At 46.7% G+C, this 24,348-nt stretch overlaps 1 protein-coding gene across 4 annotated transcripts in view; it reads left to right on the forward strand.

The window, feature by feature from the left end:
• Nucleotides 1-22,438, forward strand: part of CCNL1 (cyclin L1) — a 382,007-nt gene extending 359,569 nt beyond the window's left edge. For all 4 annotated transcript variants that reach the window (XM_078667166.1, XM_078667165.1, XM_078667163.1 and 1 more), the window contains one exon: nt 21,690-22,438. In XM_078667166.1, coding sequence (XP_078523292.1) covers nt 21,690-22,032 — 343 coding nt within the window. In that variant the 3' untranslated portion in view covers nt 22,033-22,438. The remainder of the gene's footprint in view (nt 1-21,689) is intronic.
• Nucleotides 22,439-24,348: the final 1,910 nt, after the last annotated feature.

A 24,348-nucleotide genomic window follows, 5' to 3' on the forward strand; every position in this document is an offset into this window, starting at 1 on the left:
AGGCCAGCCTACAGTCGATAGATGGGAAAATGGAGGTTCTCAGTGGTCGGATGGACCACATGTCCGCAAAATTGGACAAGCAGGCGACGCGAATCGGCGAGGCTGAACAATGTATCTCAGTCACGAAGACGGTCTACAACAAGTCGCAGCCAAAACCAACGACATCACACAACTCCAGGCGGTGATTCAGGCTAAAAATGATGGCATTGAAGCGCAATAATGTGCGTATTTTAGGATTACCAGAATCCACAAACGTGGGGTGACTGGAAGACTTTATAGAGTCCATGATCAGAGACATCTGCGGAGCTGAGAGCCTCTCTGCCATGTTTGCCATCGAACGCGCGCACAGGTCCCTGGCGCCGCGTCCGAAGCCTTGGGCTCCACCTCGACCCATTATTGCGAGACTTCTAAACTTTAGGGATCGGGACACTATACTACGCATTACCCGGCAAAAGGGCACCATAAATCAAGGCAGCATCCTGTCCTTTTTCCCGGATTTTACAGCTACAGTGCAGGCGGCGCGTAAAGAATTCCAAGGCGTCAAAACTTCAAACTTCTCATGAAAGAACAGATCCCATACGCTATGCTGTACCCAGCTCGGCTTTGCATAGGTACAAATCGTGAGGCCAGGATATTCTCAAACCCGAAGCTTACCATGGATCACGCCAAACAATTGGAAAACATCAGCGTTTCTCCACGCAGACGTCTGACATTGATGATTGACTGATGCATGCCCTATTTTCCACTCTATATCCTTTTATTACGCTGGCTACATAAATGACACAGAGTTAGCGGCCTAATTGGAAATATGTCAATGTTTTCCATGACTGTGACCCACTACTAAAGATGGGCTGTGTTTATTGAATAACATTTATTTTTCTGCTGTTAACATTGAGATATAACAATGTAATGTTGTTTGCAAATGGCACTAGGCAGCGCCTGAATGCACATACACTGGGTTCTCTAGAACTGAGAATGCGGGGGCTTTCTTGAAGATGTTCTGCGATGCTCTGGTCAACTAGATATGATTCTCAATCGCTCCGTGCGGCAAGAGGTTTGCAGATAATGTCTAGGATGTTCCCCTAGTGTTAGCATAGTGGGCTATTGGGGGGGTAGCGCTAAAACTCCTAAGGCAGCCCCTACCCCGGTTTCTTGGGGAGTGGTTGTAGCTTCTACGTCCCCTATTGGGTATACCCCACTACTACTGTTTCATTCTTAAGTTTGGGTATGTTAATGGGATTTGCCTTTGGCAAGATTGGGTTGCTGAAGTGGGAGGGGGGAGGGAACGGGAAGTGGGGATCCAGAGGCTGTCGATAATGAGATCAGAGTGCTTGATGCAGTGATAAATACAGAGATATCGTTCAGTGAGTGCTGTTGGCCATATACACGATACATATCAGGATCTTTCAGAATAGATAATGGGTGATGAATACCGGTGCATGAAATGGAACATTCAAAGCCTCAATTCCCCAAAAAAGACAAGGCAGGTGCTGTCATACTTGGACAGGCATAATGTGCAGATTGCATTGTTGCAGGAGACCCACCTGAACAAACGCACTGACTCCAAAATGGCCCATAGGTGGTCGGGGTCCTAACTGGCCTCGTCCTATTCTTCATATGCAGTTGTTGTGCTTATTCTAATTAAGAAGGGTATCCGTTCTGCCCCACGCACACTCACACGGATGCAGACTGCCGTGCGCCATGGTACAGGGCAAACTGGGGATGACTTCTCTCACCATCATAAATATGTACGGACCAGTGGTTGATGATCCCACACCTTTTATGCAAATGCTCACTATTCTGCGATCCTGGCCCGACACAGCAGTACTATGGGGTGGAGACCTGAGCACACATCTAGACCCACAAACAGACAAATCTAATCCGTCAGGGGCTCGTACACCACAAGTTGCCCAATGTATCCGTGAAGCTATGTCAGAGCTAGGTCTGGTAGATGTCTGGCAGCTGTGGAATGGGCAAGTTCAGGAAGGCACGTATATTACACCCGCCCATAACAGCTGGTCCTGGCTGGACTACTGGTTGCTTAATGAAAACGCAAACAATTGGGTTACTCACACACACACACACTTCCCCGCACATTGTCTGATCATAATCCTGTGCTTCTACAGTTGCGTATCCCATCTAATCCACATCGCCCATTCACATGGCGTTGCCGTCCTAAAGCACTACTTGATCCCATTTTTAACAAAGCTATCAGAACTGCCATAGTCCATTATTCGGATGAAAACACTGGGACTGTGGAAAGTCAGGCATCACTTTGGGAAGCATTCAAGGTGACAATAAGAGGTGTCTGTATAGGCACTTCATCGGGCATTTTGAAGGACATAAGAGGGCAACTCTCCAAAACAGAGACAGCACTGGAGGGGCTGGAAAAAGAGTATTGGGAAGCGCTATCTAATGCGTTACTCGCCCGCATGAGAGCACTGGTGGAAGACTACAACAAGTTAGCAGTAACAGAAGCGTGCTATAGAGGGAGGAGCCACATAGCCAGGGCGTATGGTGAAGGGGGAAGACCGAGCAGGGTCCTAGCCGTCAGACTACTGTTTCGTGAACATCATAATTAGACCAACAAGATTGTTGACAGAAGTGGCTCAGAGCATTTCACCCCACAAGCTGTTGTAGAACAGTTCAGGGAATACTACGAGGCATTATATACCGCACAAGGTTGTGCGGCTGAAGACGACATGGCAGAATACCTATCAGACAATGCCTGTGCATGGTTGTCGGATGTACATCGATAATACTTATCCCTTCCTATAGATGAAACAGATGTTAAAGATGCTGTCCTTTCCCTTCCTAATGATAAGGCCCCGGTACCTGATGGTCTAACAGCAGAATTTTATAAAGCGTATGCGGTCCTTCTGGTGCCCCATCTTCTGGAAATGTATGCAGAAGCACATGAATCCAGTAGCCTGCCCCCCTCGCTTTGACAGGCCATGATAATCACACTTCTTACAAAAGACAAACACCCTACCTCGGTTGACTCTTGCCGCCCCCTATCGTTAATTAACCTAGACGCTAAAATACTGGCAAAAATACTAGCTACAAAAATTCAACCTTTAATGCCCATCCTTGTACTTCCAGATCAGTCTGGATTTATACCGGAAAGATCCACTTCCCACAATTTGCGCACTATTATTTCTATGTTCCATATCTTTAATCCTAACCTGCCTGCGGCCGCTATCGTGCTTGTTGCAGCTAAGGCATTTGATTCTATAGAGTGAGGGTACATGTTTTATATACTACGCAAGATGGGGTTCCCTAGTGTCCTATTACAGTGGATCAAGATCTTATACACAGATACGACAGCCATGGTGCGCGTGGGCGGTCACACCTCCATACCACTCCAGATAAAGCGAGGCACCAGGGCAGGGCTTTCCCTTATCCCCTCTCCTATTTGCCCTAGTGCTCGAAGCGCTTGCATGTAAGATTCGGCAGAGGCACAGAACGTCTGCCCTCAATTTTAGGCACTGACCGGTCGGAATCCCAATGTATGCGGATGACATGGTCCTGTTTATTAGAGATCCTCAACAGCACCTGTCTCCCTTTAAATTCTGCCCTCTGTGTCATGCGAAATACCCGCGTACCAACACACACGAAGTGTGTAACCTGTGTTTGTCCCCCGAGCACAGAAAGCAAGACTGCGACGCGTGCCAGGCTTTCCGCTCAAAGAAAACACTTTGCGACCCTCTGGCTTGGCATCGCGACATGCAGAGCCAGCACACAAGCTCCATTCCGGACAACTTCGGTCAACAGTAGGACGAAAAAGCCAGCGAGGCCATGGGAACAGAGTAAGATCAAGAGCCGGTCGACAACGCAGATTTCGAATCTGACCAAGAGGATGACATCCCACATGGTCAACGTACTGTGAGCAAAGCGCCCCCCTCATCCCAAGAGACACCTTCAACTAAAAACAAGGCTCTTGTCCAACCTGCGCCCTCAGACCCCTGTCTGCATCAAGACCACGCTTCTGACATCCTGCCCTCTGGCTCGGCCTCGAAGCATACCAAAAAGCCTTCTGGCTCCGAAAAGACTCTTTCCAAACCAAGTTTGGAGCCTAAACCTTCGGGGTTGAAACACAAGTCCGGCACCAACCCCCACCATTCGGTCCGAACAAAATCGTCTAATCTGAAAACATCAACGGTTTCGACTCCGGCACTGAAAACTTCAGCGCAGAAACAGACTGAAGTGCAGAAAACTACAAATCCCAGTTTCGATGCCCCAATTGAAAAATGGGACCCGAAACAAAAGCTTTTGTATATTGATCCACAGACTGGCCATATCTCCACTAAAGTGACTCTGAAAAGAAGGGCTGATATTTAAGAAGAATATCACATTGTAGGAAGCTGGCTCTGTGTATACAATACCAAAGTGAGGTATAGTGTGCAGAGTCCAGTGGAACCCCAAAGGTAGACGGAGGTAAAGTTGGATACCACCTCACTCTCTATTTGTGGTAGTATGGTTGAGTAGTAAGACCGATCAGAGGACAATGTTAAGCATTTGTTATACACACTTGGTCAGCAAGTGAATTCACGCACTCAGACTGAACTTCAGACCAATTGTTTTTGCATGACAATATTCTTTTAGTTATTTTATTTTCTAGAACCAAGCAAGCCTAGCACAGGTAAGCAGTAAATACTTTACAGTAGTAATGCAGTTTATAAACAGTTTGAATTGAAATTGTATATGCACTTTGACTTACTGTATGGTTTCAGAGAAATGCAATACTTTGTAAATACAGTACATAGACTTGAATGGGCTTTTCAGTAAAATTACAGGTAAGTTTCTTTTGAGATTACTTTTCTTACTCAGAGTAGTATACCTGGATACTACTCTGGGACATTTACTGCAAACAGGTAAGTAAAGTCGTTTTTTTTAGTACAATTTTAAAGAATTTCTTAAGGTTTTCAAGCTCCACACTTAAACTTTTCCAAGAAAAACAGTCCATGTTATGCTATGGAGGAAAATAGTGTCATCGGTTTTGAGGTAAGTATTTGGTAGTGGGAGTTTCATTTTCAAATACTTTATTCGGTTTTTCATGTTAAAAACCATAAAAGCAATGTTACAATATAGATGTAAAACTTTGTTAAAATAGATGTTTTAAACAAAATCCCCATAGATTTTATACAATTCTTTTCATATACAGAAGTATAAAATACAATGTTAAAAAGGATCATCACTCTTCTCGACGATTTCTATTTTTTAGAGCTGATTGAAGAAATCCAACCAGACATAAAGTGCTTTCAGGTTTTGCCATTTGTAAGTAGCACAGAGCCGGGCGCACCTGTTTAAAATTGAATCTTTTTAGTATAGGCTTCAGATAGAACCTGCGGGGAACGTCATAGATGGGGAAGATAAATAAAAAGTGTACCACATCCTGCGGAGACAAATTGTCACAGCCGCAGGAGGGTAACACGTGGCCTCTGTGTGACCCCCTGGGAACGGCTAATAATAAGTGATAATAATCCAGCCGGAACCTTGTTAGTAGGAACCGCTCGTGACTTGTTATAGGCCACAATAAATAAGGCTCCATTAAAGGGGTAATTTTAAGTATAGCAAATTTACGTATGCTTGGTTTTCTCAAGTCTGCCTCTACACGTTCCAAGTTTTTCCTTAAGGAATAACTTCTTTTAACAAGCTCTACATCAGCCTTTACAATCATACTTGGGTTAAGAAACCGGTCCGGGCGCCCCAGCTCGGTGAAGCATCTTTTTAAATATTTAAACCAAGGAACATTAAGCGTGTGATATTGAGAAAGCACTTCCTTAGCAGCTGGTGGTTGAGGACCAAATCTTTGTTCAGCCAGCACTAAGCCAAAAGAATAAAGGCCGTGATGCTATGGTGTCACCAATAAAAGGTGTTCCAGTTTCCTTCATATCGGATAATGCAATTGGACCTCAATGAGCAAGACTGCCTATAGCAGCATAGCCTTTGTTTCAGGTAACTGGGCATTTACCATGCATAGTTCGAAATGCCAAAGTCAGAGCCTTGAACTATTATTTTTGCCACTGGTAACGAATGGAGCTCTTTTATATGCGGAGAGACATTCTGGCGGAATGGTACACGTCTAATCAGTCTTGCAGCCACATTTTGTACCATCTGTAGTCGTCTAATTAGGTACTTTGGTAATCCCAACTAGAGGCCATTAACATGATCCAGCCTAGATGTCACCATGGCGTGGACTATGATTTTCCAGCAATCCTCTGGTAGCAGATGCAGAAATGTCCGCAAATTTCTCAGCTTGCTGAAACAGGTGGCTGTCGTCTGCCCTATTTGAGCCGAGAATGAAAGATCAACCTCCCACTTCACGCCTAGATTTTTATAGTAGCTGCAGGGGGTGGTCCCATTTTCATCGGCCACCAGTGATCCGGCGCTGGGAACCACTTCGGCCCAGAAAAACATCACCTCTGTTTTTTCCAGTGTTTGAGTTTGTTGTTGATCATCCACAGCGCAATGTCTCTCAGGCAGCTCTTGAAGGTGTCCTCAGTCTGCTCTTTCAGAAGTGGACTCAACGTTGACTCCTGAGGGACTTCGCACCAAAGATGTTAAGGTTCAGACTGATAGGGTTGATAGGGTTGCAACGCTACCTTCTGTGAACGATTATTAAGGTGAGACTTCAGCCATGCCAGAGCCATGCCCCCGTGCCCATATCCTGCGGTCTCTGAGTCAGCAAGGTGTGGTTAACTGTGTCGACCACAGAATAAGAAGCCAAAAAATACTTGACCCATTAAGAGAGCAAATAGTTTTACTTGAGAGCTGTTAAAACATTTGTAGAAAATATTCTTCCTCTACATTCAACATAATGGCCAAAACACATGCCAATAAGACCGCCATTTAAGGCCAGCCTCCTTTGTGAATATTCATTCGGTACTGCTGAGGGAGACCCTGTCAAACAAAGGTCACCCTAGACCGTTCTGGCCGTCATGGTTTTCTGACAACCACCTTGCTGATGACTAACCTGTAAACCATGACCTTCTGAGAAGTTTTACCAGTGCCCTAAAAAGCAGTTTCAGAAATACAGTTGGGGGAGGAGCATACAACTAGTACATTCGAGGAAGCCAGTCAGTCAGATTGAAAGGAAAGTCGTGCTTTATTGACATGATGATCAGTGCTACCTAGAGAATAAAGTTCAAGACTCATTACCTCCACAGCAAACAAAGCTTTCCTTCCAAAAACCTGACCTGCACAGTATGTGGACAAACAGTGTGACTTGCAGTTGTACAGAAAAGAGCTAGAACTACAAATCATTGCTCCTGAATGCTGTCCCTCAAGTTGTAAGAATAAAGCTATGAAGAGTTGGTGGGGATTGAAGTTCAGGATTACATGGTAGATGACCCAAGCCAGAAAGGTAATGGGTCCAGTTGGAAACCTTCTAGGGGTGCCAAGCTATTTCCAACTGGCAGCATTACTGCCTGGTGTCTTTAAGGCTCCTATTTTATTGAAAATGCAGCCCAAACAGCCAGAGTATGAACTCTTCTTGTAGTGTAGTTCCTATTATCCCAATAGGCTCTGCGCATTGGAATAATACCTCCAATAGTATAGACCTAGACCAGACGTTAACTAGGTCGTCTACTGTCGATATTAGACTTAAAGTTTTGGGTTTGCCAGCTAGCTCAGAGTTCACTAGAAACTTTCTCGAATAGGCAAGGAGGAGTTGAACCTCCCTGGATAGACAAGAAGGGATTTAGTTTCTGACAACCATAGAACATGACAACTTTGCTCTCCCCTAATCAAGAGTGTATCTCTAGAGTCGTGTGAAAACAAAAGACAACTTATTTTACTCAGTCAGTACGTGCATTCTTAGTTTCACCAGATTGTAGAGAAAAGGAAGAGACGGGCGTGTTCAATAAAAGATGTTATTTATTGATCAGTCTCTTTTCTCGTACATGAGAAATTAATCGATATTATTGCAATACTTATGGTTAAGTAAAGTGCATACAATAAAAGCAGAATTATGAAATAATACTGTAAAAGCATTGATATGGTTTCTAAGCCATATGCTATTTAAAATGGATAGAATATATACATACACATATACATTTAACTAATCGTACTCAACTGGTGCTTCTAACCACGCCTACCCCGGTGTACCTGACCTAAGCCGAATACGTGGGCTGGAGTAGAAAGTAGCAGTTTGAGTTAAGTTTGTTTTGCCAAGTGACTGACTCAAGAATTCTCTGCAAGGGGTTATTCAGTTCTGTACCTGAGATCTAGGATGGTTGAGGGATGGTATCTCTCGTCTGTGGTCTCGATATTCCAAGCTGCCTGCAAGGGCTGCTCGGAAGCGCCGGAGCTGGATTTCTCGGCAGGAGAAAGGCAGCGTCTCGTTCTCAGCGCGTCAGGAAGCCGGGGCAGCGCCAGTGGGCTTCGCTCTCTGCTGGGCTTCGGCAAGTCTCGCTGCTCCGATCTCGTCACCACCGCGTGTGTTTGCTTAAGGCAATGTCGGTAATATTTATACCTGTAAGGTGCCGAGATTGACGTAAGGATGGACATAGATACGTCAATAAGGATGTCATACGAGCTGGTCGTTAGCACATTCTTTTACTGAAGTTCTTTGAGAAATCAAAACAATGGCCGCAGGGATTTTCCCAGGTTGTCATAGGTTTGATTTGTTTTGAGAACTCCGTATGCCTTTTATCAGGGGCTGGAGGAATATTGCTTGCCTAATTAGATGGCAAGCGTTATGACCTAATCAGATAACGCGCTCCTGTGCCGTGGTCTGGCTTAATCAGATAACGGTTTCTGCATCATGGGATGGCTGCTAGTTAATTTGTTAACCAGAATAGGGTCAGGAATAGGGGGATCTATACAGAACCTATAGGAATACATCGATTCGGTGCATTTCCAAAGCAATTGGAAGCTAAGAATGAAAAGGTAGCAAACATGAGTGCACATATTATTCCCAAAATGTAAATGATAATGTGGACATCCGTATCCAAGAACACATATCACAACATTGATACATTCTCTTAGCAGCAAAAAAATCGGAACATACATGCCAATAAAATAGCAAGGTATCGGACTCCTAGCAGCCCCATGAGTATCTAATAAGCTAAACTGTATATACTTTATACAAAAACAAAATACTACCCCCTCCCCAGTTCCTGGTCCACTAACTTATAGCGTGAGGCGAATAAAGCTTGTATCTACACGTTAGATAACAGATTGTTTCACAGTATACATATGTATAGGTCTCTAGATCCTCCGAGGGATAAGGGGGAAACAGTATTATCAGGAAGAATGCAGTTTAGCTCTTGGGGATGTGGAATTTGCGGTTGGGCCAGGACAGCTCTGCGATGTTGGAGGGGCAGCATATCGATGGCTTTGAATGTTTCGAGCATATGGTTCCAATCTAGAGAGATGGGGATCTTACGTAGTCCTCTAAATTCCGCCTGTCTAATAATCATATTACCCCAGGATTCGAACTTTCATAGATTCCCATGCTTTGTATCATTCCCCGTCGTCGGAATGGGAGCCTCGGTAAATAAAAAAAATATCATAACCGTAGAAACAAAAGAGAAAATTAGGCCTAGGCCTCATCTCATTTTGTATCCTATCACCCTCTTTGTGTAAAAGAGACCAAACTTTCGTCAGGACCAATCAGAACAGCCTCACCCCATAGAACCTTCCTGAGAGAGCTCAGAGCCTCGGATTTTTCTACCGCACCTTGTGCTAGGGAGTCTCCACTGAGCTCTGCTCAGTTTTTCATTCTATTCAGCTTATTACTTCAACTTCAATCAACAATGTCTGACAAGGAGAAGGCGTTCTTCAGGTCCTGTGCATCCTGTGGAAAAAAGAGACTTTTTGTGGAGGATAAGCATGACCGCTGTATTTACTGCTTATATCCTGACCACAAGGCCACAAATTGCAAAATATGTAGAACTTTTTCTACAAAGACTTTGCGAGACAGAGAGGGCCGGCTGTTGACCTGGCTTCAGAATATGAAGACTCGGAAGGAGGTGCTCTCTTCTGATGAGGAGGCTTCTTCATCTGTCTCGACCTCCAGGAGATCCAAGAAGAGGGTTAGGTCTTCTCCCTCTACTTCTAATGAGCCTCCTGTTAAAACCTCTCATAAGATCTCTGATAGGTCTGAGATGGTTAGTCCCATTAAATCTCCTCACCGAGGTGAAAAGGAGAGGCTGGGACAGGCTGCTGAGATGGACACAGCCAAAAAGGACAACAAGGAAGTTCCTGTCACTTCTCAGAAGTCCCATAAGGAGAAAGACGGCAAAAAACCCTCAGCAGTCACTCCAGAGACGAAATCTATAAAAAACAGCGTCCGTCGACGACAAAAATGGCTGGTACGTCGACGACGATTACTTCTTCTAAACCTTCAAGTGCTCCATTGGCGTCGTCGACGGTGGTGGCGACGACGCCTTTGACTTCGACGTTTAAGATACCTTCATGTTTGTCGACGGTAGTTTCTGCCTCATCGTCGTTAGTGATGTCATCGACGGTACTGTCGACGGCTGCTTCGGCGACGAAGACTACGACAACGACGTCAGCGTCGACGACGGCGAGTATGCTGGTGACGATGAGTTCGTCGACAAGGCCATCGACGATCGCTCCTTTGTGGACGATGATGACTTTGCCGACGAGGTCCGGTGGGCCGTCGACGATTCCTTTGTCGACGAGGACTCCATCGACGATTGCTCCTTCGACGACTAATCCGTCGACGAGGCCGTCCACGACTCAAAAAATGCAGTTTCCGATACAGAAACTTCAAATAAAACCAGATATGACATCTCCTAGACGGGTTACATCCTTGCCTCCAACAATGCTGCTGGATGATGAGTCAGAGGAAGAGGAGGACGGGGTCAATATGGGGATGCCTACAGTCCTTCAGATTTAATTGTCAAGTGTCAAGAGACGGACACTGAAGAATACTATGAACATCACGATGACCCAGGGGTACAACATTATGCTTCTCAACAGCAGCATCCCTCGGGCATGGGTCAAGACATGGTGGCCATGCCTGCTTCTCTAGTTTCAGATCTACAATTGATGCTGCAGGATTACAGAAACAGGTTTCCACCACAGTCTACAGTGCAGCCAGAACGGCCTCCTACTCCGGTGGTACCTCAGACACCACCAGCTATCATACCAGTGGTGGTCTCACGGCCAGTAGACCCTGAACCTCAGAGAGACATCAATGAGGATGTAAGGGATGATGATGACGATGATCAGGGTAATCCTTTAACTGATCCTTTGCAAGACCCAAACTTGGATCTCGACGAAAGTGGGTTGCAAGATCCGGATGTTGTGGGACGGGACACGGCGGTGTCTCCTCCAACTGATATTGGGGGGTTTCATAACCTCATGGAACGGGCATCGAGGAGGTTTGGACTGCCAATTACAAATGAACTTTCGGACTGTTTCCTTTATGACTTTAAGGAGGAATACAGGAAGTCAGTTAGGTCCATTCCCATAATTGAGCATGTGTGGGATGAAGGAATCAAGATCATGCAAAACCCGGCCACAGTCATCTCTGTTCTTCCCCGGCTGGAGAAGAAATATAAAGCCCCAGAGGGCAGTCCAGCGTGTCTTCTTGGACAGCCTAAGCCCGATTCTGTGATCTCGCAGGCAGCACAGAGCAAATCCAAAAGCCCATTGACGCCTCTGACTACACCTCCAGACAAGGAAGGGAGGCGCTTGGCTAACGTGGGTAAATGATTTTCATCCATGGCCAGCTTTCTTGTCCGGGCATCGAATGCTCTGGCTATTCTAGGCAGGTACGATCGCCAGATGTGGTGCGACTTGGAGCCATTTGTGGAACAACTGCCGGACATAGCGAAGGAGGCCAAGAGAGTTCTGCTGGAGGGAGAGAGATCATCTTCGGAAGTGATTGATTGTGCGATGGACATTGCTTCCACTGCTTTCCGAGCTTTAGCCGGTTCGGCGGTATTGCGCCGTCAGGGCTGGTTGCGAGCTACCTGGTTTCGTCAAGAGGTCCAAAATAAGATCCTGGACCTCCCATTTGATGGTGAAATGCTGTTTGGCAAACATGTTGAGGACGCCCTACAAAATATCAAAAAGGGCACTGACACGGCAAAGTCCTTGGGATCATTGACCTATCGAAAGATCCCATTCAAAGGAGCGAAAGGCAGGGGTTTCTCTGCTTATAGAGGCAGCAACCAGCAAAGATATTCAACGCAGACTTCACAGTCTTACAAGACTCAATATTCAAATCAACGCCAAGGCCAATCGGCGTCTTACACTCGCCAATCTCAGGGAGGGCGTCTGAATCGCCAGGGTCGTGGCAATGCCAAGAGACAATAGCGGCCTCCTGGCTCTTTCTACTGTTCCTCCCCTGACAGTTACATCAGTAGGGGGCAGGATATCTTTTTGTCTGGACAGCTGGAGAAAAATAACATCAGACCAGTGGGTCCTGAACATTGTTCAGAGTAGCCATACGTTGGAGTTCCAAGATCTTCCTCCAACCAGAGCTCCAGGCGCCAATCAATCAAGACATCTGGGTCTGCTACGCCTCGAAGCCCACCAGCTTTTCACCAATGGGGCAATAGAGCCGGTACCGCTCTCCCAGAGGGGCAGAGATTTTTATTCCAGGTTCTTCCTGGTTCGAAATACGGCAGATACTTGGCGCCCCATTTTAGATCTCCGAGAGCTCAACACTTATCTCATCAATCTGTCTTTCCGGATGGTCACTCTCCAGGGTATTCTTAGTCTTCTGAACCCGGGAGACTATATGGCGTCTCTGGATTTAGAAGATGCGCACTTCCACGTACCGATCCACCCAGCTCACAGGCAATATCTACGCTTCACAGTAGGCAAGAGCCATTTCCAATTCAGAGTTCTTCCATTTGGCCTTCGATCGGCGCCACAGATTTTCACAAAGGTGCTGGCACCAGTGGCGGCTTTCCTCAGAAAGCAATCCCTGGAGGGTTTCCCCTGCTTGGACTACTGGCTAGTCAAGGCTCCATCCTTCCAGGAAGCTTCCAGAGCCATTTCAACTTGCATCCACTTGTTCAATCACCTGGGCCTTCAGCTCAACGAGAAGAAGTCTGTTCTTCGACCTTCCAGGTCCGCAAGATTCCTAGGGGCCGTTTTAGACACGAAACAGTGCAAAGCTCGTCCTTCAGAAGAACGTCAGCAAAAACTGATGCTCTCAGCTCGCCAGGTGCAGAAAAAGAAATCCCTTTCAGTTCGGTGCTACAAGTCCCTGCTCGGATCGATTTCATCCTGCATACCATTAGTACCGCATTGCAGACTGCGAATGCGTCCTCTGCAAGAGGAACTAGACAAACAATGGTGCCAGGCAGAGGGCTCGTTCAACGACAACATTTTGGTTACACCGCAGATGGAAAAGGCATGCGAGTGGTAGTTGGTGAAAGAGAACAACGCCGAGGGGCTAACATTCAGACTTCCACCATCTCCTAACGGATGCCTCATTAGAAGGCTAGGGAGCGGTTCTCCAAGAACTTCAAATCAGTGGACACTGGAGTCCAGAACAGCGCCAGTGCCACATAATTTTTTTGGAACTGACAGCTGTTCGGTTAGCTTTGCAAGCTTTCCTCCCGAGAGTTCGAAATCGCACAGTGTTGGTCCGGACGGACAATACGACGGCCATGCACTATATCAACAAGCAAGGGGGGACGAGATCTCAAACTCTGGCAAGGAAGCCCAAGGACTTTGGGATTGGGCTATTCTTCACAAAGTCACTCTACAAGCGGAACACCTGCCAGGCACTCTCAATGTTACAGCAGATGCACTAAGTTGCCGGAAACAGGCGAATCACGAATGGGAATTGAACCAGTCAGTTCTGGAGAAAGTGTTCTCAGTCTGGGGAAGACCGACCATAGACCTCTTTGCGGCTCCGGAGAACGCCAAATGCCGGTTCTACACAAGCAAGGAACACCATCAGGGATACTTGGGGAATGTGCTTTCCATGTCTTGGTTAGGCGCATTCTTTTACACTTTTCCACCAATTCCCCTCATTCCACGAGTGCTCTGGAAACTCAAGGCGGAGCCATGCAGGATGATTCTCATTGCTCCAGCGTGGCCCCGACAGTTCTGGTACACAGAACTTCTTCTACTGTCTCAGGATCGTCCAATTCGCCTGCAACTAGTTCCGTCTCTGTTATCAAGGGATCAAGGTCAGGTGCTCCATCCGGATCCGGGGTCGCTGCATTTAACAGCGTGGCTTCTGAATACAGAGAATTCTGACATCTGAATCTCACCAAGGAATGTAGAGAGGTTTTGTCCCAGGCTCGAGCGCCAAGTACTAATAAGACATACAAAGCAAAATGGACGAGATTCTGCCTGTGGTGTCAGAGAAACCGTCTCCATCCTTAATCAATCAATCAATCATAACATCATAACACTTGTATAGCGCACTACTCACCCGGGAGGGTCTCAAGGCGCTTGGGGGAGGGGGTCCGCTACTGTTTGAACAGCCAGGTCTTGAGTTGTCTCCTGAAGGCGAGACGGTCCTGGGTCAGCCGAAGGTGGATGGGGAGGGAGTTCCATGTCTTGGCCGCCAGGTAGGAGAAGGATCTGCCTTCGGCGGTGGCTCTTCGGATGCGTGGTACGGCGGCGAGGGTGAGGCTAGTAGATCGTAGCTGGCGGGTGGGCGTGTAGAAGGTCAGGCGTTCGTTGAGGTACTTGGGACCCAGGTCGTGGAGAGACTTGTGTGCGTGGGTGAGGAGCCTGAACGTGATCCTCTTGTTGACGGGGAGCCAGTGCAGGTCCCTCAGGTGGCCGGAGATGTGGCTTCGTCGGGGGATGTCCAGGATGAGTCGGGCGGAGGCGTTCTGGATGCGTTGGAGTCTTTTCTGTAGCTTGGCTGTGGTTCCGGCGTAGAGGGTGTTTCCGTAGTCCAGTCGGCTGGTGACGAGTGCCTTGGTGACCGTTTTCCTGGTTTCGGTTGGGATCCATCGGAAGATCTTTCGAAGCATACGCAGGGTGTTGAAACATGATGATGAGACGGTGTTGACTTGACTTGTCTGGTCATCGAGAGGGAGGAGTCCAAGATGAAGCCCAGGTTGCGTGCGTGGTCCGTTGGCTTGGGAGCGGTGCCCAGGGCAGGGGGCCACCAGGAGTCGTCCCAGGCGGAGGGCGATGGTCCCAGGATGAGGACTTCCGTCTTGTCTGAGTTCAGTTTCAGGCTGCTGTTCTTCATCCACTCGGCGACGTCTTTCATCCCTTCGTGTAGGCTGGTTCTGGCGGTGTCGGGGTCTCTGGTGAGGGAGAGGATCAGCTGGGTGTCGTCGGCGTAGGAGATGATGTTGAGGTTGTGTTGGCGTGCGAATGCTGCAAGAGGTCTCATGTAGACGTTGAAGAGGGTGGGGCTGAGTGATGATCCTTGTGGTACGCCGCAGATGACTTCGGTGGCCTCGGATCGAAACGGGGGGAGGCGGACTCTGTGTTCTTCCGGCGAGGAACAAGATGATCCACTCCAGTGCCATCTCTTGGATGCCGATGTTGCTGAGGCGTTGAACTAGGGTGCGGTGGCAGACATGGTCGAACGCTGCAGAGAGGTCCAGGAGGATGAGTGCCGCTGTTTCCCCGTTGTCGAGCAGGGCTCGGATGTCGTCGGTGGCTGCGATGAGGGCGGTCTCGGTGCTGTGTTTGGCTCTGAAACCGGACTGCGAGGGGTCGAGGGATCCGTTCGTCTCGAGGAAGGCGGCCAGCTGTCTGTTGACGATCTTCTCGATGACTTTAGCAGGAAAAGGGAGGAGCGAGATGGGGCTGAAGTTCTTGAGGTCGGTGGGGTCCGCTGTTGGTTTCTTCAGTAGGGCGCTGAGCTCGGCATGCTTCCAGCTCTAAGGGAAGGTGGCGGTGTTGAAGGAGGTGTTGATGATGTTCCGGAGTTGGGGTGCGATGGTGGAGTCTGCCTTGTTGAAGACGTGGTGGGGGCAGGGGTCGGTCGGAGATCCGGAGTGGGTGGTGTTCATCGTGCGGGCTGTGTCTTCGGTGGTCACCGTGGTCCAGGTGCGGAGGGTGGCGGTGGGGGGCGTTGGTTCGACGGTTGGGTGCGTGGATGGTGCGCCGAAGCTGTTGTGGATGCCGGCGATCTTGCGGTGGAAGAACGAGGTCGGAGAGTCGCAGAGATCTTGTGAAGGAGTGATGTTGTTGTTGCCGGTGCTGGGGTTGGAGAACTCCTTGACGATGCGAAGAGTTCCTTGCTGTCGTGGGCGTTGTTGTCCAGACGTTCCTTCAGTGATTTCTTCTTGGTGGTGCGGATAAGCTGGTGGTGCTTGCGCGTGGTGTGTTTGAGGGCGGTCATGTTGTCAGTGGTCTGGTCGAGGAGCCAGGCTTTCTCGAGGGTGCGGCAGGTCTTCTTGGAGTCCTTGAGTTCGTCGGTGAACCAGGAGGCCTTCTTGCTTCTGGGTCTGCTGGGAGGGTTCTTCAGTGGTGCGAGGTCGTCTGCGCAGGCTTCGTTGGGGTTCGTTGGGGTTCGTTGGGGTCCGTTGTGCTGGCGGGTGGGTTCTGGCTGAGGGAGGTGGTGAGTTGGTCGGCGGTGATCTTGCTCCAGCTCCTGTGAGGAACCTGTTGCGGGTGGTGGTGGGTCATGGTTCTTCTGAAGTTGAAGTGGACGCAGCTGTGGTCGGTCCAGTGGAGTCTGGTGGAGTGGCTGAAGGTGATGTACTTGCTGGATGAGAAGACGGGATCAAGCGTGTGGCCGGCGTAGTGGGTGGGGGTGTTGACCAGTTGCTTGAGTCCGAGGTTGTCCAGCAGGGCGGCGGTGTTTCGGTCCTTGTTGTTCTCCAGGTGGAAGTTGAGGTCTCCTAGGAGGATGTAGTCGGCGGAGGGGAGGGCGTGTGGGCTGATGAAGTCCGTGATGTCTTCGCTGAATTGTGTGCGTGGTCCCGGGGGTCTGTAGACGAGGGTGCCTCTGAGGGTCGTCTTTGGATCGGTGTGTATCTGGAAGTGGAGGTGCTCGGCGGCGGCGAAGGTGTCGTTGGAGTCTGTCGTGATGCGGATGGTGTTCTTGTGGACGATGGCAATGCCTCCTCCGGTCTGGTTGGCGCGGTCCCTCCTGATGATCTTGTACCCATTCGGGATGGCGATGGCGATGTCGGGGGCTGAGGAGACGTTCATCCAGGTTTCCGTGAGGAAGGCGATGTCTGGTGATGTTGTGTCGAGGTGTCGAGGAGGTTCCAGAGTTCCACGCGTGTCTGTGGACGGAGCGGGTGTTGAGCAGGATGCACTTCAGGTGGTTGCTGCGGTTGCTCTGCTTGGCGCGTGCGGTGCAGGCCCGGATGCAGGAGAAGTTGCAGGATCGGCAGTGGAAGGGTCCGTGGGTCCGTCGCAGGGTGGCTCGGTAGCAACCGGGGATCTGGCCGGTGTTGAGTGCGTTGAGGATGGTGGGGTCGTACGTCCGTCGTGTAGGCTGGCGTTCTCGGGGGCCAGGGGTCCTGGCGCTGGGCGCGGTCCAGGCGCGGACGGGCCTTACAAGTCTCTTCCTCATCAAGTTTTGCCATATATACTATCATTGGCTAAGTCTGGTTTGGCTCACTCTACAGTTAAGGTGCATCTGGCAGCCATCTCAAGGTTCAGGCGAACTTCATCAGGTCCTTCTCTATGGTCTTTCAGAATTATTAAACAGTTCTTGAAAGGCCTGTTTCGGATGTATTTTCCAGTTCGTCCACCTCCACCAATTTGGCAGCTGAACCTGGTGTTGGCTCAACTAATGAAAGCTCCGTTTGAGCCTATTCACAAGGCGGACTTGAAATTCCTTTCTTGGAAGCTAGCCCTTCTCTTAGCCCTAACATCGACTAGGAGGGTTAGTGAGCTTCAGCCGCTGTCCATAGTGGAACCTTTCCTTCAATTCAAAAGAGATGTTCTTATCCTTCGAACTAATCCAAAGTTCATCCCGAAGGTTCCGTCCGAGTTCCATCAGAATGAACCCTTGATTCTAAAATCATTTTTTCCGCGCCTTCGACTCCGGCGGAACGAACATTGCATTCTTTGAATGTTCAAAGATGCTTGAAATTCTATTTGGAGCGCACAAAGTCCTTTAGAAAGTCCTCAAAGTTGTTTGTCGCCTATAGCGCACCACGGAAGGGATGTGCTTTACAAAGACAAGCATTTCCCGCTGGATCTCCAATGCGATTCAATTCTGCCATCAGGAAGCAGGCAAACCTCTGGGCAGAAAGGTTCGTGCGCATTCCACAAGAGCGGTGGCATCTTCGGTGGCTCTTTTTTCAGGAGTCATGATCAAGGACATATGCAGGGCAGCAACGTGGAGCAGTACTCATACCTTCACGAAGCACTACTGCCTGGAGTCTACAGGACAAGACGACGCTGCTGTTGGTCAAGCAGTCCTCGGGAATCTGTTTCAGTGAGAGGTGAGCTTTCCCTACAATCCCTCCTTCCTGTATTGCACATTTTGTTTCTGTGATGCTCTATGTGTTTATATATGACAAAATGTGCTTTGGTGATTTACTGCTAGCTATTCTGATACAAAGCATGGAAATCTATGAAAGTTCCAATACTGGGGTAAGAAAACAAGTTACTTACCTGTAACTTTGGTTCCCCAGTATTGGTAACTTTCATAGATTCCCATGCGCCCACCCTCCTCCCCTGGGAAAGCTCAGTCTTTTTACAGAGATAGTGGCGGTTTGCACAACGCGTACGAAAATCTGAGGCTCTGAGCTCTCTCAGGAAGGTTCTATGGGGTGAGGCTGTTCTGATTGGTCCTGACGAAAGTTTGGTCTCTTTTACACAAAGAGGGTGATATGATACAAAATGAGATGAGGCCTAGGCCTATTTTCTCTTTTGTTTCTATGGTTATGATATTTTTTCTATTTACCGAGGCTCCCATTCCGACGACGGGGAATGATACAAAGCAAGGGAATCTATGAAAGTTACCAATACTGGGGAACCAAAGTTACAGGTAAGTAACTTGTTTTCCTCTCCGCTGTGCCCCAGCGGACCATTGCTGTCTGCCATAGGAGATGTGTAGGGGGGGGGGGGGGGAGGTGATTTCCACTGCATTGTGATGGCACGCTTTGCTATAAGCACAGCCAAGTCCGCAAATCTATTTTGGACCATCCGCTCCTTGGGTCGTTTGTGCAGACCCAGCAGACAGCTTTCGAGTATTAACTCGTATAATGACATTCAAGAACCTATCAGTTTAGTCATGTACCTAGTTTGGATCAGGAAAGAAGGCATTCTTCTAAATTGGTCTGTTTTGAGTCCTGTCCATCCCACATGGCCTGACTAAAAACTGAGATGCCTAATGATTACGTTATTTGTCTAGGAGAACAGCCAAAACTGATTCTACACTCAATACACTCATGACCGCATTTGTGTCTGGAATGGAAACCTGAATCCAAATCCCTAAGGTATCAAGAGAATATAACCACATTTATTATGCTGCACAATATTAGCTTGCTATAGGCCAGCTTTGGTCTTTATGGCAAGTGGGCCACTGGGGAGCTGATGGTGTGGAGTCACCAGGGAATACAGAACGTAACTTTCAGGGCAATGTGGGAAGAGCTAGAACACCATGCACTTCCTGGTCAGTAAGAACTGGAAAGATTTAAATACCAGTCGGAGCATTAGACTTTGCCTGGCAGCATCTGCTGGTGGGTTTTCCAATCTGCCAATTTGTACCTTTCCATCTTCCTTGTTTGGTTACCCCTTGGTTTCCTTGAATGGTTAGGGCAGCTCAGGTTTACTTTCCTTCCTCAAACGCTTAGCCGTGCCTATCCCCATCCTGTTTTCCTGCTGAACTATGTACTTTCCAGGCATCATTTAGAGTTTGGAATGGTACAACCTCTGTAATTCAGTAGTTCCGCCGACTAGCTGAGCTCACGGGTTTCCTGTCTTGATACAGATGGAGGAACCACAAGTTTTGCAACCGCCTAGGCGCAGATGGCTCATATTTGGACCAAAATTGCTCTGCCATGTTGGCGGCAGCATATTGGGCAAAGTGGTCTCTGCCCAGCAGGGAGCTCCTTATTTTGCAGGAAGTCAGAGCTGGGCCTACACCATACCAGCTATATTGCAGGCCACCTGCTGGGGTGTGATCAACAAGTTTGCGATGTTGAAAAATACTATGTAAGCGGTTAGAAATGTCCACCTAAACACAGAATATGTTTTCTTGGCACACTTGCAATGCGTTACGGTATTTTTTGTTTTATTAAGCAGTGTTACACTGACAAGAAATGTGTCTCAGCCCTGGTGCTCAAGATCAGTGCTTCTTAGCCCACCCTTTGGCAGCATGGACTTCTGTTTAACCAGAGAGGTTGTGTGGCGGGAGGATACTGTGTGGAAGGAGACCTGGAACAGGATCATACACTGTCATTATCTCATGCAGTTCTATATACAATATCACTCCAATTAGAAATACTATGAGGTGTCTATTTGCATATACTTACTTCTCACCACAAACAAATAGCTGTGAATCTTGTATTAGTGTTCCCTGATAGGTTATGTAGTGTTTCTGGTCACCTTTCAAAAGAATGTGTTTCTTTCCTAAATCGGTTTCAGAGGTTCCAGTCTCAGTTTTGTCTTGCACTGTCCTGAGGCACTTAAGCAAACGTGTTCCAAACCTTTGACGTCTTTTTTTTTGCCTTTGGGTACTTGTGTAATCTTTTTGATCAAGTAAAAAATCTACCGTAAAAGCAGTTGGCACAATAATAAAACTATGACCACTCTTATAACTATCCAAAAACTATTTTCATTTGTGCTTCCCTGCTAATTCCACCATATGACCGTCTCCTTGATCACATAAGCATAGGTCTTTCATAAAAAAACTCAATAAGCATATCTGAACTTAACTACCATCTCTAAATGTAGCCTCACTTCTACCATGCTCCTCCAAGGCTCTCCTGGACATTGCTAGAGCTACCCTGCCAAACGTCTGCTCTAACCAAAATCTGCATTGAGAACTATGCGAGTAGGACATGGCCCTATTTATTTATGCTTACTTCAAAATGGCCTCTGAAATATCCTACTGTCTTGGGATAGCTTATGTTGCACCAAAAGAGATGACTCACACTAGAGTGCAAATGGTTGTCAAGAGCCCAGAAGGCCATCATACATGTCAAACTTTTTTTTTTTTTTGCCAATGCAGGTTTGCTGTCAACTGGTCCTGTGGTGTGCTCGTTTAGGGCCTCTAGTGAAATCCGTGTTATAAATGCATGCAAAGGGACTGGTCCTGACATGCTGTTGCGGGTGAAATAGAAGGCAATAGTTGATGATTTTCTTTAAATATACGGAAGATCCATATCAAGAGACCTGTTCACCACTGGCAAAAACAGACCATCTTAAGAATTCATTGAGGTTTGAAGTGGACCCTGTAGACACAATTGAGAACTGACGTCTTTAAAATCTTTTCCGACACTGTCCTGGAAATATGAAGTAAAAGACCTCCAGACCTAGTAGAATCAGCCTCTCCGGTGTTTCCAACCTGAAAGTGGGGATTCATATAATGCATGGTAATACATAAGGTACCAACTTTGAAAATTCATAGTTGGATGGAAGTAATTTTCCTTCAAAATATGGTTACATTTGCCAAGCATAGTCACAGGTAATATTGTCATCTATGAACCTCCATGTATTTGTTTCTTGTGAATGAGTAATTAGCATGCCATGGTTTATGCAATTAAGGTGATTCGCCAATAACTTCTCAATTGTTTGCATACTTTTCATGTAGTTTTGAAATGCATATGCATGTTAAACTTTTTTTTTTTTACCAGTTTCAACAGAAGAAGTAGATCTGGAACATACAGCTCCAGATCAAGAAGTAGATCGTGCAGTCACAGTGGAAGTCCTCGTCATCGTCATACCCATGGGTCACCTCATCTTAAAATCAAACATCACAGCTATAACCGGAAGAATTCAAGCAGACATGGTCACAAGAGGAAAAAATCACGTTCTCGTTCCCACAGCAAAACAAGAGACTATTCAGATATTAAGAAACATAGACATGACCAAGGTCATCACAGATATAGGCATGAAAGATCTAAATCATCTGACAGATCGCATAAAAGCAAGCATCACAGTAGTGGACGTTCTGGGCACAGCAGGCACAGGCACTGATTACTGTGTGCTTGGATACATTTGTTTCAGCTTTCATAAACTGATATATCAATATGTAATATTTCAAACCGAGAACTAGGACTTAATTTGATTACAAAATGTTTATAACTCAAAGTTGCAAAATTAATATTTGTTACTTTGATCTTTTAGTTTTTGCACACTGTAATACCTTTGCAGTATCATTATTTGAAAACCATGGCTAGGTAAAATTGGATGCAAGTTGTGGATTGTGTAAGGAATATTCTGAAAATTCTGTAAAACATCTTATTTTTATACAAAGTTGTTGCTGATGCTATTTTATTTAGGTAGCTATTTGCTAAAACATTGGTGGATACTTTCTTACACTGGTTTTAGTCTACACATGTAGGAACAGATTTTTACAATTAAATACGACTCCTTAAAATGATTATTAGTGAATACCTTTCTATAAAGCCATTGTTTTGAAACCTCGGTTTACAGCAAAATCATTATATTGTGCTTGCTTGTTCATAGTTATTCAAAGGTATTTTGCATACATTTCTTGATCTTGTTAAGGGAATGATAGATTCTAAAGTGTAAAGTGTGGAAAATCCTGTCCCTATGATGTCTCCTAAAAATACCTTGCTTTGATACTTGCCAAAGGTAGGGGGGAATCTAGGTTTAATATGGATTCTGGGTCCTGAATCTTCTATATCACTTGTTTGTGCCGAAAACCATTTTTCACTTCAATACCTCTTCACTAAAGTTGAAATTTCGATAGTAACTGAAAGCCTTAAAGCAACCCTTTACCTTCTGGTGTTTTTTTTCTCACTCTGTTGCCTCTGTATCATTCCATGCCCTACATCTTACTCACCCTCTCCCCACTTCACTGCAACAAGGTGGAGAACATGTTTTTCTTCCAGGGGATCCTCATCAAAGTTATAAGCATTAAACAGTCCTGCCACGTGCGGTGTCCCGGGAGCAAGCGCCCAGATGCACATACATACACATAGATTAATTCACTGAAAAAAACACAGGTTGCAGGGATTTAGTTTACTTGAGTTAACTATAGCTTATGCCCCCACGATGCACTGCTTATGACTTCACATATTACATCAATCATGACATGGTCACTGGCATCATCCAGTGATTGTGAGTGTTTTTTTAAAGTTTTGGAGAGTTAAGCATATATACTAAGATATCACAAAAGTTAAATTAGTTCACTTTATTTATTTGCATTTGTATATAGTGCGGACATGGCCCGAAGGCATAAGAGTGCTTAACAACACAGAGGATACAGGGTTGCAGCTGGTTACAGTAATATTTAAACTCAGACATTTACATCAGTGGATGTGCAGTGACTGTTACAACAATTTGGGCAGAGGGCATACACAGTTAAAGTCAGATTAGGGTACAGTGAAGAAAGTCCGGTTGAGGGTGAATTAACAAAGATGTCTGTCAAATAGGAGGAGCTTGCAGTCCTTTTCAAAGGTTGCTAGGCAGGTGGTTGGACTGAGTGAGTTGGGCAGAGTTCCAGATTCTAGTGGCGCTACCAGTGATTACCAGAGTACTACTGAGTGATTCTATTTTGAAACCTAGATTATGTGAGTGTCTGTATCTCTGTGTGTGAATGGGTATGTGTGGCTGTATGGGCGAATAGGTGGATGTGTGAGTAACTATGGATTAGTGTATGGGTGATTGAGTAGTTGTGTAAGTGGTGTATGAAAGAGTGAGTGGGTATGAGACTAAAGATAAGTGAGTGGCTGTGTGTTTTTGTTTAGGTGAGCGAGTGGCTGTCAGTCGCTGTAGATGTGAAAGTGGCTCTGCATGAGTGAGTTAGTGCATCAGTATTTGCATGGGTATGTGAGTGCGTGTAGGAGATGTTGCATGAAGTGTACGTGGTTCAGTGGATGATATCAGATCACTTACCATGTCATGAATGATGTAATATGTGGAGTTGTAAGCAGTGCATTGCGGGTGTGTAAGTTCTAGTTAGCTTAGGTAGCTAGAACTGCTGAATTTGTATGTTTTTTATGAGTGAAATCCGAGCCTAATTAGAATATCCCTGTAACATTTGTTTTTTTTCAGTGAATTTCTAAGGTTTTTCAAAGGTTTTTTTTTTTTTTTATTCTATATCCTAACTATAACATCCCTGTAACTGTAACCTGGGTGTGTGAGTGGATGCACTTGTGTCTGAGTGGGTTCTGCTCACTTATGACTTTTATGTTGCTGACCTTTTCTTCTAGGGCTAGGCAGAGCTTGTGTAGTTAGCGAATAACTCCACCAAATTCTGTTGAGTTCAGTGAGCAGGCGGAGTATTGCCCGACCATCCCAAATTAAGTTTCCCTGGATGCTGAG

This window comes from Lissotriton helveticus, chromosome 11 (genome assembly GCF_964261635.1).
Source record: "Lissotriton helveticus chromosome 11, aLisHel1.1, whole genome shotgun sequence".
Lineage (NCBI taxonomy): Eukaryota > Metazoa > Chordata > Amphibia > Caudata > Salamandridae > Lissotriton > Lissotriton helveticus.